This window comes from Megalops cyprinoides, chromosome 17 (assembly GCF_013368585.1).
Source record: "Megalops cyprinoides isolate fMegCyp1 chromosome 17, fMegCyp1.pri, whole genome shotgun sequence".
NCBI lineage: Eukaryota > Metazoa > Chordata > Actinopteri > Elopiformes > Megalopidae > Megalops > Megalops cyprinoides.
Genome location: NC_050599.1, coordinates 24,556,403 through 24,570,170, shown reverse-complemented (window position 1 = coordinate 24,570,170; position 13,768 = coordinate 24,556,403). Strand labels below are relative to the sequence as shown.

Below are 13,768 nucleotides of genomic sequence, written 5' to 3'. Positions count from 1 at the left end.
GACTGATGACCAGATTAAATGGGTAAAATGACTGGCTGAGTGATACTATCTGACGCCTGGCGGCTTTAGCGGTTGGTTGGCCTGGCAGCACAGGGCTTCCCACGTGCCGCTCCGCTCCGCCGCTCCTCGCCCTCCCACACCCGTCACCTCTCTCTCTCCCTTTCTGGCCAAGCGTGGAGAACAGGTCCCAGAACAGCGCATCCCGGGCCCGACACCTCTGTCTGGAAAGACTGTGGGTGAGAGGTTGCCTCGCCTTTCATGCGCCCGTTCCCTTTTTGACTTAAGTGCTTGATGCTGAAGTGAAGTCGCGCCTGAATTTTCGACATACCTATTGCCAAAGAGGGCTTTCCTCCTGAGCAGCACCACCAACAGCCAGGGCAGGCTGATACCTGACAGCAGAGAGAGGGTCCGTCCTCAAGAGATCTCCATTTTGTGCAGATACCAACCGCTGCTGGTTTTATTAATAAGCTCCATTATATAATGTCACGTTTGAAAGAGAGGAAATAAAAAGACACCAACTGTCTGCATTGCCAGGGAGAGGAATCAATGCTGAGGTTTGAGGCCCACATGCAAGGCTCTTGTGTTCTACACGACTCCCACCTGCTTTTTCAAGCCCTTATGAGCCCAGTTCCTGCATGCTGCAGTTGCTGGGCAACGCACCAGATTTCCAAAGACAGACGTACTTGGTATCTACTCTGAGAAGTCCTTCATGACATAAAACATACACACAGGCTATTTCACAGACTGTTCGTATCACATAACAAACATGCAACAAAATTACTCTCGAGCCTAAGGGTTTAGAAAGCATACAGGGTTTCCACTAGACTACAAGGTTCTGCAGAGACTAGGAACTCACTCAATGGTCAAGCATCCCTAGAAGGACACAAAAGGTCAAAGATCCACTCAAAAGTGATAGACAGGACCTGTACCATGCTTACAGGAGGCTGAGGGAAACACAGGCAGGCTGAGAAAAGGGGTGAGAGACACACAGGACATCCCAGATTGGGAATGGCTCAAGACATCAGTAACATTATATACCCATACACACACATTGCTCATCTTTCTTCAATTCACAAAAAAAGCACACAGAGTAAAAACATTCATAAAGTTCATGGTCTTTTATTGGAAAAAAAAAATTAAAAGACTAGCATGTACAACTTGGAATGAACGTAAACTGTATTCAGATGAACAGCTTTTGAAGACTTTTTTGTGCTGAAATCCTAAGTACTGTAGATATACGTGACCATTCCACACACGCTTCTGTTGTTTCTCGAGAAACAGAAGTCATAAACGTGAAGGTCAACCGTGTTCCCTCGCCGAAAGAATGACTCAATTTTGTAAAAGGTCACAACCATCCCCCCCCCCCCCCCCCCCCCCCCACATCTTGCATCTCTACCCCACCCCCCCACCAACCTGGAGTGCAACACACGACAAGAAAAACGACCGGCCAAGATACCCACATGCCAAACAATTCTACCTTTTCTGCCCCCACCCCAACCCCTCCTCCCTGTTATTTTCTTCCCTTCTTCCAAATTCTGGAAGACACAGCAAAGTCTCATTCCGCTTCAGCTTCGGCAAGAACCTGGCCTCGATCGTCGAGCGCGAAAAAACCGCTTCGTCTCCAAATTTTGCAAACTGTACGCCATACCGAACAATACGCCACTTCCCTGTGGAATCAGCGCGCTTTGATTGGCTGCAGAGCGCCCCAGCCACAAGCTGCATGCATTAATAAAAGAAGAGGAAAAGAAAAATGGCCAGCCCAAACATCAGTACGAGCAGGTGGAGCTTAAGTGCTTCCTGTCTGTTTCAAGGTAGTATAGGCATTTGGGGATGAGACCACTAACCATTTCATGCAGATATTTTAGATTTTTTTTTTTTTTTTTACTTTTTCTTTCTGAGTTGACAGAAGTTTTTTTTTCTCAACATTCAATCATGTTTTCTATACAGAAACAGTATGAATAAATGAACATTTTTGCAAGAGGTAAGTAAAACATTTGACTGATTTTTTTTTTCTTCTTCTAAGAGGGATCGGGAAAGGTCAGGAAAGCTTCATTTTGCAGTCATCATTTGTACAAATTCTGTGAAGAGAAAATGCATCCATTAGAACGGGCCCCTCTGGATGAGAGCCAAACCATAAAGGCCAGCATTTATGGGTTACTAATTCTGCAATCAAAGGGACAGGGGTACGGTTCAGATTCTCATTATCTTCCCGTTTCCTGACAGTTCTTGCCTTTATTCCTTTATTGATCCCCATAAAGTCTATTTGCAGAACATCTCACTGTGAAGAACCACCTGAATGTTTTCCTAGATACATGTTCTGTGGGAGGTCACACGGGTAAAGAGACAGTTTAACCCCTCTCTTTAAAATCATTCACACTCCACACACAAGGGGCCGGCCTACAGAAATGACAGGGACTGAATTGCACCCGGGACTCGGCGTACCTTCGTAATTGACCTGCCCGTCGCCATCGATGTCGGCCTCTCTGATCATCTCATCCACCTCCTCGTCCGTTAGCTTCTCACCCAGGTTGGTCATGACGTGGCGGAGCTCGGCTGCGCTGATGTAGCCATTTCCGTCCTGAGAACGGAGGGAGAGGGAGAGAGAAAGGAAGAAGGGAAGGGAGGAAAAGGAGGGAAAATAGAGGGAAAATAAAGAAAGACAAAAATAGAGGAAGAGAGGACAGGTAGAGAGAGAAAGAGAGAGAAGAATGCAGAAGGAGAGAAAAGGGGAAAGGGTAGGAAGAGGGGAGAGAGGGAGAAAGACAGAATGAGTCACTGAGTTCATTGGACATGAGTAGCACAGCTTTCAAAGGAGTGTGACCCCACACTATAGCACTTCATGGACAGCAAAAGATTAAGACCCGTGCTCCTTACTGGCGTCAACCGTTTAAAGTAACAATAGTCTGTCAGGCCGGACTCTCTGCAGAACGGGGAGGGGAGAGCGCACCTTGTCGAATACCCGGAAAGCCTCACGGATTTCCTCCTCGCTGTCCGTGTCCTTCATTTTCCTGGCCATCATAGTCAGGAACTCTGGGAAGTCAATGGTTCCATTGCCTGGAAGAAGGAAGCATATTCAGCTCAGTAAGGCCTGGATTTAATGCTCGCTTACTCCTCACAAGAAACAGCTCCCCCATTTATGACCCCAGCCCCCCCTCCTTTAACACGCAACCTTTCCTCCGACCCCTTCCAACACACCGAATTTGAGAATGGTCTTGTTCTTGCCAATTTCTTGCCGATCAATAGCGAGCAATAAAACCTCCTGTGGCAATTTTGACCTTTTACCCGGCTTGGAGGCTGACACCTTTCAGCTGCATTTCCATTTGAAAGCAGAAACTCTCTTCTCTCTCTTTCTCCTTGAAATATCTTTTCAAAAGGCTTCCATGTACGACACCATTCACCTTTCAGCAAGCCAGTGGGGAAGCCTGAAAGTAGAGCTTGCCGTTTAGGGGGAAATCCACGCTCATACATCAGGCTGGCGTAACCTGCCTGATGCAGCCATTAATCGAGACGCTCCCCTGGGCGACCCACCTGCTCGGCTCTGCTGGAGGGCAGATGCCTCCCCTGGGGTTATCACTGCAGCTCCTCCACACAAAGGGAAAGTTAGGGATATCCCATCCTGTGCGGTGGATTACCACTGAAGGAATTTACTCCACAAAGCTGTTAGACATCCCAACGCCTGGTCCAGTACCAGCTCTCCCTTCTCTAATTCAGACCTTTACATCTTAAAAATGGGGCTCGACACTGATCGGGAGTCAGGGCTCAGAGGTGGGGGTAGGGAGTCCTGTTGTATATTTGTGAACTGTCAGGTTGCAGTCAGGGCCTTGGTGGAGTCACAGTGGGAGAGTGAAGGGCTTTGCTGGATTTATCCTGGCAGTGGGGCGGGAGGGGCAAGGCTGTGGATTAACCGCAGACCTGTCAGGACGAGAGCCTCGGCTGTGATTCGCTGGCTCAGGAAAGCTGCGATCCAGCGACCCTGGGGCCCTGAGCTGCCAGAGAAGCCAGCCTCTCCGACTAGCGCAGAGAGGTCCTGACAGAGACACCGGGACAGAAAGATACTAATCCGCTGCGTTTTTTTTTAATGAGAGAGTGTTGCCTGATCTGACAGGCACTTAGCGCATGCTGTAATCTTGAGCGCCCATCAAAAACACACTGACTTGTAGCACGCTCAACAGCCACAGCTTTTCGGAGAGACGGCTCTTCTCCACAGGCCTGGAGTCTCACAGAGACCACTGAGTACTTTCAAGGGATGGATGCTATAAAAAAATGTGCTGAATAAACTATTTATCTTTGCCAGCACAAATGCACCTCCCAAAAGCACAATTCTCTGATGAAGATCTGCAGCTGATGCAACAGAGACGTGAAGGCGGGTAATCGATTAACAGCTAATCAAACCTAATTAACAGAGAGCTCGGCAGGGAAGGAACACCAGCCTGCACCATGTGCCCTGGGACCCTCAAAGCGCTCCTCTGAGCACTGGGCCGCACCGCTGCCGAAACTGGCCGATAAAGGGCTCCGACTGCACGGGGTGAGCAGTCACACCTGTGCCTCTATCCCGGAGCTCCCAGCGGGCCCATCCATTCACCGGGATGGCTCCTCCATGGACCCGGCGCCAGGAACCTGCCCAACGTTGCCATGCCGTTTACCATCTCACGAATAATCCAGGTACGCGCTGAAACGCCCGCGTTCCAGAGAGGCGCTTGATAAGCTGTGCACGAAGGGGATTATGTACGGTGTTATTGTCCCCCCCCCCCCCGTGGCCTTCATATTCATTATCTGGATTACGGTCTGACCCGCACCACACTGGAGAAAGGACTGGCTCACGGCGGCCGCCGAGTGCAAGCCGACCCAGTAATCGACCCGTTTCTAACAAGGCCTACAGGCTGAAACAGTCGGGGATACACCCGAACCAAAAGCCTCTTTTTCCAGGGGGCTGCAGAGGGCCATTTCAACAGTGGCTGCACTGAAAACACAGAGGCACCAGATGGTCACCTCTATTCCGTGGTAACAGAGTCGCTGAAAATACACTGCAGAATCTTGCCGTTTCACTGCAACACTCAAGACGCTCGTTACGGTTTCCTTATATAGCCTCGATGTCACCTGCGCTTCTCAGTAGAAGAGAAGGGAGCCTCAATTCCAGCCTCTGTGAATCTTGTCATCGCCTTAAAGGGTAGAAGGAGGACCTGAGCCTCATGCACTCTGGGGAACGGGGTCCGTTTCTGGGAGTACCGAAGCTTGCACACATCACAGCCCTTCCTGAACAACCTCTTGTATCCACACGGGCTGCATGCCTTGGAGGTCAACCCAATCAACGGATCTCATTTGCTTTGATACGGCGTTCTTATCGAAGGCCACGTCACAGAAAGCATTTCACAGGAACAATACGACACCAGTCAGAAGCAGTGGCAAAACCAGTAGAGCACACTCATAACAGGGACATTAACTTCTCATTACTTTTAGATCTGCAAGTATCTGAGTTCAACTACGAAGCTGGCATTAACCCATTATCTTCTAATCACCTCACAACTGGGTCGCGAAAACAATGACAATATCACAGGTACAGTTACCGTTGCATTCCAAAAGAAGCTTATACAGTAATGAGATATTCCTGGATAAAGAACACATTAGAACGAAGTCAGACAAGCTCAAACGCTCTGGGAAATAACAACGTTCTGCTGAAGGTAATTACACAACAGCACCAATCGCCTCTATCCTAGCACCTGCTTAATAACTCCACTTGTTTTTATTTTCAGGTTTGTCATTAAATGACAACGTCAAACAAGTAACTTTTTTGAGTGTTTTACGATACAAACCCTTAAGCTGAGTAATTGGACTTTGATAAAAAAAAAAAAAAAAAAAAAAAATCCCCCTCAGCTGTAAAGCCTAAATGCTTCTGAAAGGCATCTGCTTTGTTATCACGGCGTGTGGAAACCCTTCTGAAATGCGAAGCTCTGGGACGGATCGCCCTGGCTGCTCGCGGGTGGGATGGTACGCACGCCAATGCAGCCGTAGTTTCAGGTGAGAGCGCTTTACTCCCACTCAGACAGGTGGAGACGAGCTGCCTGCCGCACAGAGCCGACAGATCTCCCTTTTAAAAGGGCCGCATGTGAACCTCCAGCAGCAAGCACCATATGACAGAGCGGGCTACACAGGATCCAGGTGGGAGAGGCCGACAGGGGAGGGGCTTCCACCCCACCAGTGACGTGCATTTCCTTCCATCACCACGTTACTTACTTGCTTACCGGACAGCTTAATCTTCACGTCACCCAATTTAGCTCAAGCGCCTTGCATCTACAGCACCCCACCCTGGAATCAAAATCAGCTGCGGGGTCCCCATGCGCGCGATGCTGAAACCCTTCCCCCCTGACCCGCCTGCGCTCCTGTAAGGCGAGGGCGCTCACCATCAGCGTCCACCTCGTTGATCATGTCCTGCAACTCGGCCTCCGTGGGGTTCTGGCCCAGTGACCTCATCACCGTGCCCAGCTCTTTCGTCGTGATGGTGCCGTCGCCATCCTTGTCGAATAAGGAGAAGGCCTCCTTGAACTCTGGAATGGGGGGAGGAGTGTAAGAGAAGAAGCCACATTAACTTCAGATAATCACACTTCCACCTCCAAGGAGTCATCCTTTCAGTTAGCACTTTCAGTTGTTGATTTACCAGCACTGACAATCTCTGGCAGCAGAACCTGGGACTAGTACATACGTATCCATACATCCCTGCACATTATCTATTGCTATACATAAAAATCACAAAAACACACACGCACATATAAATATATACATACTGTGTTATGTTGATTCCCAGCTTTTTAATGGATCAACTCAATTTTGCACCAGTATAATCAGATAAATCTAAAATATTAAATGTCTAATTCTAAGATTGCATTTGTCTGAAACCCCCTACTGATCCTTAATTAATTTGACAGGGTGGGATTATTTCCCCCAAACTAATTTATATGAATACTCTTAGTCCTTTGCCGGCCGAGACACAGAAATCTGCATTTTTTAATATAATCTGATCAACAAAGCACACAGCTGCATGAAAAATGCGTGCTCATCGTCCTTTTTGCTTACCAGCAATCTGCTCCTCTGTTAGCTGGTCAGCCTAGGGAAAAAAAGGAAGAGAGGAAAAAAGGATATGTTCAGTGGCCGCTTCACGCCGTGCGCTTTTCAGGCTAACAACAGCGAATAAGCATTTAAACATGTTGTGTGTTCCTCTCCCTTCCTCTCTAGTACAAAAACACGCCACAGGTTTTTTTTTTTTTTTTTTTTTTTGAATAGGGGAGGTACCCGCTGTGATGTCTTTATAAAGCTGCTGACTCTTCGTCATCTCCTCAGCTCCATTGAGCCACGCAGTCTCAGAGCAGTGCTCTGTACTTTCATGTTGTGCAATAAAGGACACTGGTCTGTGGAAAAAGTCCTACACGGTGTTCAAGTGTCCATACTGAGTGCTAGTCTCCCGCCGTCATGTTTGCATGGACATGGGACGGGAAACCTATCTGAGGTGCGCAGATTCGAATGTAGCCAATAATCACCGCCACTGCTGTCAGGCACTTCTACTGCGTCCTTACAGGAAGCAAATGTAAGGAAACTTTTCCAACCCGCTGAGGAACACGGGCCTTAAAACCAGCTGAAACGACCCTTGTGAAAACACCACATCACACTGAAACGTCACTCTGGCCCATAGTGTTCCCATCTCTTCTGCTCAGGACGATTGGTCATGATGACCAGGTCTTTCAGTGCATCTGGACCACGCTTCTGAAACCACTTAACTGCAGAGTCATGGCATCTCACATATTTTAACCCATTGTCCAGTTAGGTCAGATCAAACACTAGTCTTTTCCTAGAGTCCATTGTTTTCTAGGGTTTGGCCTTTTTTCTGAGGTGCTAGGGTTCCACTGACAAAAATGATTTTCTTTGAGGGGCTTTCTCTGTGTATTACCAGCTTTAGAGAGGAGGGTGCCAACCACTCCTTCAGGCCCCTGTCCTGTCTGTTACTGAAAATTGGGCTGTCTTCAGAGGCATACAGAGTGCCTCAGAGAGGTAGGACCTGACAGGGAGCCTCCAGATGCTGGGCTGGGGCTGTTCAGAGGATACCTGGCAACAGTTTCCACCTTCTCTTGCCCACAAAATGCCATGCTCATGCACACTGGACTGCTGGGTGATTCCGGGTCTCTGTGCCTGCTTCCTGCTGCGGCCCACTGCATCATGGGATTGCTCCCTATACAAAGGGCTGGCACAGGGGCAACCCCAGTGTACCGCAGGGCACGGGCTCTTGTGACCTACTTCAGTGGAGAGAGAGGGAGACGCAGAGTGCGCATTCTCAAGGGACCAGGGGGAGGGGGGAGACCTCAGATGTCGAGTCAAGTCACCCCTTCAGCCTCAAAGCAGATGACTCATGGTCACTGTGTCACTTTCTGTCACTGTCGTTTTGTGACAGTTTATTTCTTTATTTATGTGCTAACCAAAAAACTTGGAGGGGGAGGGGTGATAAAAAACAAAGGGTCTCCCCTCTCTATCCTGCCTCCTCTCTTCTCCATGTTCCCAGTTCTACATTTCTTCCCTCTCCCTGTTCTACTCAGGCGGGGTCACAGTGGCACAGTGACAGCACTGCCCTGGCGCTCGGCCAGCAGGGTGATCCCCGCGACTGGCCCCGGCAGTGGCCATCAACATGGCGCCCCCTGGTGCCCGGCTGGCGAAAGCCACTGCCATTTCCACACCACGAATGCCAGCGGTCACACGGTAGCTGTTTGCCACAGCTCGCACGGCACGCCTCTGGCTGCGAAACAGGAACCGCGAGTGTTAATGCGTCTGCCAACGCTGAATTCCACACATTTCTACAGCTGTTTAAAAGTTCCATGATACAACAGCCTATGCACTGTTGACAGTCATAAGAGTCAGTTTGGTTCCACAAAGGCTTATTTACCAGAGGCTTAATGCTTGGCCTGTGGTTTGTCAGTTAGTGGCATCAGCAAACTGGACAGACACCAGTAAATATTTGCTGTGTATCCCTTTCATCAAATGCCAGTCTTTTATATCAGACCAGAACAAGGTTAACTACCCTTACACCACTATCTGTGCATGCCATTCATCATACTGGTTAAGAACACAGCACCAATCTCTGCAACAAGTGCAACATTCATGGCCTAAATGGTGCACATTTAAAATCCTGAGTATGTTGGCAAACCTGGACCCCAAAAGTGGGCCCAAGCAATGCCTTGTCAAAGGTGCTCTCCTCTATCTTCGATGCTCTGACACAGAGCAGCCTCACACTGCAGCCTGAGGTGGACAACCGTGCAGCATTGCACTGCAAACCCCCCCCCCCCTCAACAAGCCAGTAAAACCCCAGGTCGTTTCCTGGAGGCAGGGCCTTGGATGTCTGAAACATCTCTTCTGCACGAGGTGCAGCATGAGGTCACTTCCTTGCCACGGCAGACAGATAACCCCCAGTGTCACTCCAAGGAACAATACCGTTGACACCCCCTGCCAAATTCACGCTAAGTGAGACAGAGAGAAAGAGAGAGAGAGAGAACGAACTCTGGTCCGTCGCGCTACCAGACAGGAGCCCTTGCACCACTTTATCTCCCTGCCCTGGTAACCTGGTAACACCACCAAGTGTAACCAACACATGACAGGTCACGCTGTAGAGGTGGCATCCATGTCACAACCTGGCAACCTGATATCCCCTGCTCTGAATCCTACAGACAAAAACCGCAGCTGTGCCCTCATGCAAGGTACTTTACCCTCAGCTGCCCCAGTTATCATCCAGATGTTTTTGGAAAAATGTGTACATGTCTTTGACCACATTTTTTTTTCGCCCTGGAAAAGGCCATCTGTTAATCCATTAATGTAATATAAAATGTCAGGCATGTCTGAACTTACAAAACACGCAGCAGAGGGGGAAAAAAACAGAAAGTGAACCTAGAGCTTATTTTGGACGAAATCTTCCTCTCTCGCCTACAAATTCAAAAAAGCACACAGTGTACACAAACCATTTCTTTTCAGCCACACATCCACTGAGGTTTTCATTTTTCTACCAACCCATCCACCTATCTATCAATAGCCCACATCTTTATAATACCTGTGTCCAGCCTGAATGAATGGCAGCCTTTATAGAGGCCTCACGATAGGAGTGAAAACACTCCAGTAACTACGCTCAAGGAGAATACAGGTGTGTTCAAGGGCTGTCTTGCGTTACTGAAGAGTTTGATCTCTTTTCTACATATATGGTTGCGCAAACTAATAACTCATAACGCCTAATCGGTCAGTGTTTTTAGAGTCCTTACTTTTGTGCCGCTGTTGTCAGCCAACCCCTTGAAACAGTAGCAGTTCAAAGAATACACCAAGACATTCACGGTTTATCTGCACTTCACCCACAGCAATAAAACTCTGAACCCGATAAGCAACCCTTTTACAGCAAAGTGAGGTGTAAAGGCTATTAGCTGGGTTTCGCTATGAGAACAGTTCAATGTGCGGGCTATGTGGCAAGCAAGGTTTTAAAACCTTTCATTATTTCTGCCAGCTCTACAGACAACGTAATATGCATGGCTCGCAGTCATCTTTTTGCATCACAATATCCGGCATACTTATGTGTTCGCCTTCCACAAACCTGATGATATGTTTGTTTCTGTCAACACTACAAACGTCGCTGGAAGTGATCTAAACCAGTTAACTTTAGCTACCCACTGATCGACAATCTGGATTAAACAGTCATTTGAAATATTCGTTTCATGACGGCAGCGGAACACACATCGTATCATCACATCATCAGCTGCAGTCGATAGGATTGCGTGTATAACGCATTCGCACCGCGAGAAAACTTGGAAGGATTTCAATATATGCAAAATCGAACGGGCTCTACTGACATAAAAGCTAGCCAGCCGATTAGATATTTAAAAAGGCTAAAACGACAATGGTTCCATTCAGTGTGCGCAAAGACGGGGATACACGTTATCCCGAGATAAAGGAAATGTAGCCAGTCAAGTTCCATTTCATTTACGCCTGTGGCAAGCTCGCTGAATATAATGCATCACCAGCATAAACTACCCGTGACAGATTAAGATGCCGAGTATTTAAACGTTCCACTATGAGCGTTTATGGCTAGCTAGCTAGGTAGGTACACACTTGGGATCTATCTGGTTAGCGAGTACTGGCTAAATAAGCATATGCAAATATATTCTCTGCAAAAGGCTTCCCCCAACTGCTTGTCAAAATGTCAGATTCTCGGAGGCTCGGTCGCTGCTTACGCCACTTTCTTTTTTCTACCTCACCCTTTCAAATCTAGCTATTATTTTAATTCGTAAATACACTGTACCATCCGGTAATCCCAATGTGGTCCAACATTAATCGCCTCTGCGAATAAAATAGCTAAAACAATCCGATGGAGCTAAAAGCAGGGCTGGCCAGCTATGTCTCCAGAAATGCGCACATTTACCTTGTAGTCTCGCTAGCTATGGTAAAACGTGTTGCATCACTTTGAACGGACCAAATACCTGCGATCTGAACCAACGACTATGGTCCATTCAAAATTGTGCAAAAGACTAAAACAGCAAGACAGTCAGCAACTGTGATCACAACGGTGGCTACATTGCGAGGTTAGCTATCTGGCTAACTAGTGAAGACAGAATCATTCGTTAGCTGTGTGCGAGTTTGCGAGCCAGATATGCCAATCAGAGAATCATAACTAGCCTGCAATCTTCTTCGTTTTAATTCCTGCCCCTCTCCAAAATTAACACCCAATGAATATCAGCCTAGTAGAGTAATTGAGTCCAATACATACCATGTCTGTCGGCAACTGATCGGTTATCTAAGGCTAGACTATGCGGACAGCCGGCTCCCAAAGAGATCTGTACTAGTGGGCAGGTAGGTGTGTATCTTCTGTGGTCAGGTTCTATATAGCTGTGTATTCCTCCGCCACTGAGATCCTACTCACTCACTTCCTTATTTCCTCACTGCAGGAGCGAGTACTGGTTCCCCCCGCTACGCCATCAAAACGAGGCGGAGACAGCGGAGAAATAGCAGAGGTGTCAGACAGCGCCCGGCTACCCAAATTCGGTCCTGGGGACGCCTGTGTGCGCTATATCAAATACCAAATGAAAGCGCAATTCCCGGAGTGTTAGAGTACCGCTTTGACTCAATTGTTAGCAATACACCAAAGCCAAATTATTTGTGTACTTGTACTGTTTTTATTCAAGCATTTGATAATCAGCTGGATCTATTCTCAAGTAAGCCATGTGACGTGCTTTGTCAATACTTTGGTGGATTGATTGATTGACAGAGGAAATCACACTGAAGACTGGACACCTGTTCACCTTAACTAAACTGTTGCTTGTAGATTATGTGGAAACAGAAACAAGCAACCTCTTCTAGTAGGCCTGTGTGAAAATCAGTTCAATTCCAAAATCTAGGAAGCACTAAAGCTCATGTTTTATTGACCTTAAGTTATAAAAAGGAGAGCTGGTGTCTATGCCCGCATACACAGAATTCATGAAATCAATTGTTTGAAAAAATAGGTATATACCATCTTTTCTTTTATACATAAAAGACCAAATTAGTCATGAAATTTGTAAAATTTCATATTTTGAGTCAGCATTCAGGAGATGGCAATACACAGTTGGTTTTTATTCCAAAAGGATCATGCTGTGCTTTAGAGTGCCCCCCCCCCCCCCCCCCCCTCCTCCTCCTCTCCATCCCTGGTACAGAGGTTTGAAGAAGAACTCCAAAATCTTTGTTACACAGAGTTCAGTATAGAGTTGAGAGGAGAGGTGGGGGGTATTTTCTCACAGTTTACAAAGTACTGTCGATGCAAATTACATAATGTTTTTAGATCTGAAAACTTTGGTCTGAAAGATCTGAAAGCCTTAACTAAAGTTTTCTTGTTTTTTTCATCACAGGCCTCAATTTTCAAGTGTTAACCTGACTTCCCTTGTGCTTGTTTGCATGCCTGAGTGACTTTGCAGGACTCTGCATCAGAATAATATATGTTCAGTACAAATCTTAATTAAATCTTGATTATATAGTATTGCTGAAGAGGTCTATACTGTCAAAAAACTTACAATACTGATGATGTTGCAAGAAAAATACTACCATTCAACAAAAAGTGAAATTAATAATATAAAGCCTAAAATTCAATTTGTACTAATGGTTATTGTGTGTCTTTTGAGGTCAAAATTGTGGGTCCAGAAAACTGTGATATCTGGTGCTGCACAAGCTCATTCATGTCTGTTACTTGTACTTGCAGGCACTAAAAAGTAAAGTCACTGGCGTAAATATTGATGGTGCAACCGGTGCAGCGCAGAAAAAATATTTGCACCGGGGCCAATCACAATTATGTTATGCTACAGAGTAAAGTCATGCTGCAATTTAGACTGTGCAGGCCTTGTTTGTCAGAATAAAAAGGTTTAGACTTTGATTTTTGATATTTTATTCCATGGGTGAACACATTTTTCCCCTAATTTACTTATTGGTTATGTAGAGCTACTTGCTGCCTGCAACCTAGGAAAAAATTCTATAATGTAGCCATGACGCTAAGAAATATGTCACAATCTAGCAAATTAATCATGCTATGTTTCTGAAAAATGGTTTGGTAAAAGAATCTTGTGGTTTTCCATTGCGGCCAGGTCACCCACAGATTTACATAAAGTCGTAATTCCCCCACAGTGCTGGATGCTCCGCAAGCGAGGCACTAGTTTATATCAGCGGAAGGATACTCTTGGATTTTAAAGCCGTTTTTCTCGTTGACACTGGAGAATTTGCGATGCTTTTGTGACGCAGC

The 13,768-nt window shown here is 46.9% G+C and overlaps 1 protein-coding gene across 1 annotated transcript; it reads right to left on the bottom strand.

The window, feature by feature from the left end:
- Positions 1-1,428: 1,428 nt before the first annotated feature.
- On the bottom strand, positions 1,429-11,881 carry LOC118791926 (calmodulin-1). The gene is made up of 6 exons (XM_036549477.1): positions 11,774-11,881; positions 7,069-7,099; positions 6,399-6,542; positions 2,948-3,054; positions 2,443-2,578; positions 1,429-2,078 (listed from the first exon to the last, which is right to left on the bottom strand). The coding sequence occupies exons 1-6, from the start codon at positions 11,774-11,776 to the stop codon at positions 2,050-2,052; spliced, it is 450 nt and encodes a 149-aa protein (XP_036405370.1). The 5' UTR covers positions 11,777-11,881; the 3' UTR covers positions 1,429-2,049.
- Between the last annotated feature and the right edge of the window lie 1,887 nt (positions 11,882-13,768).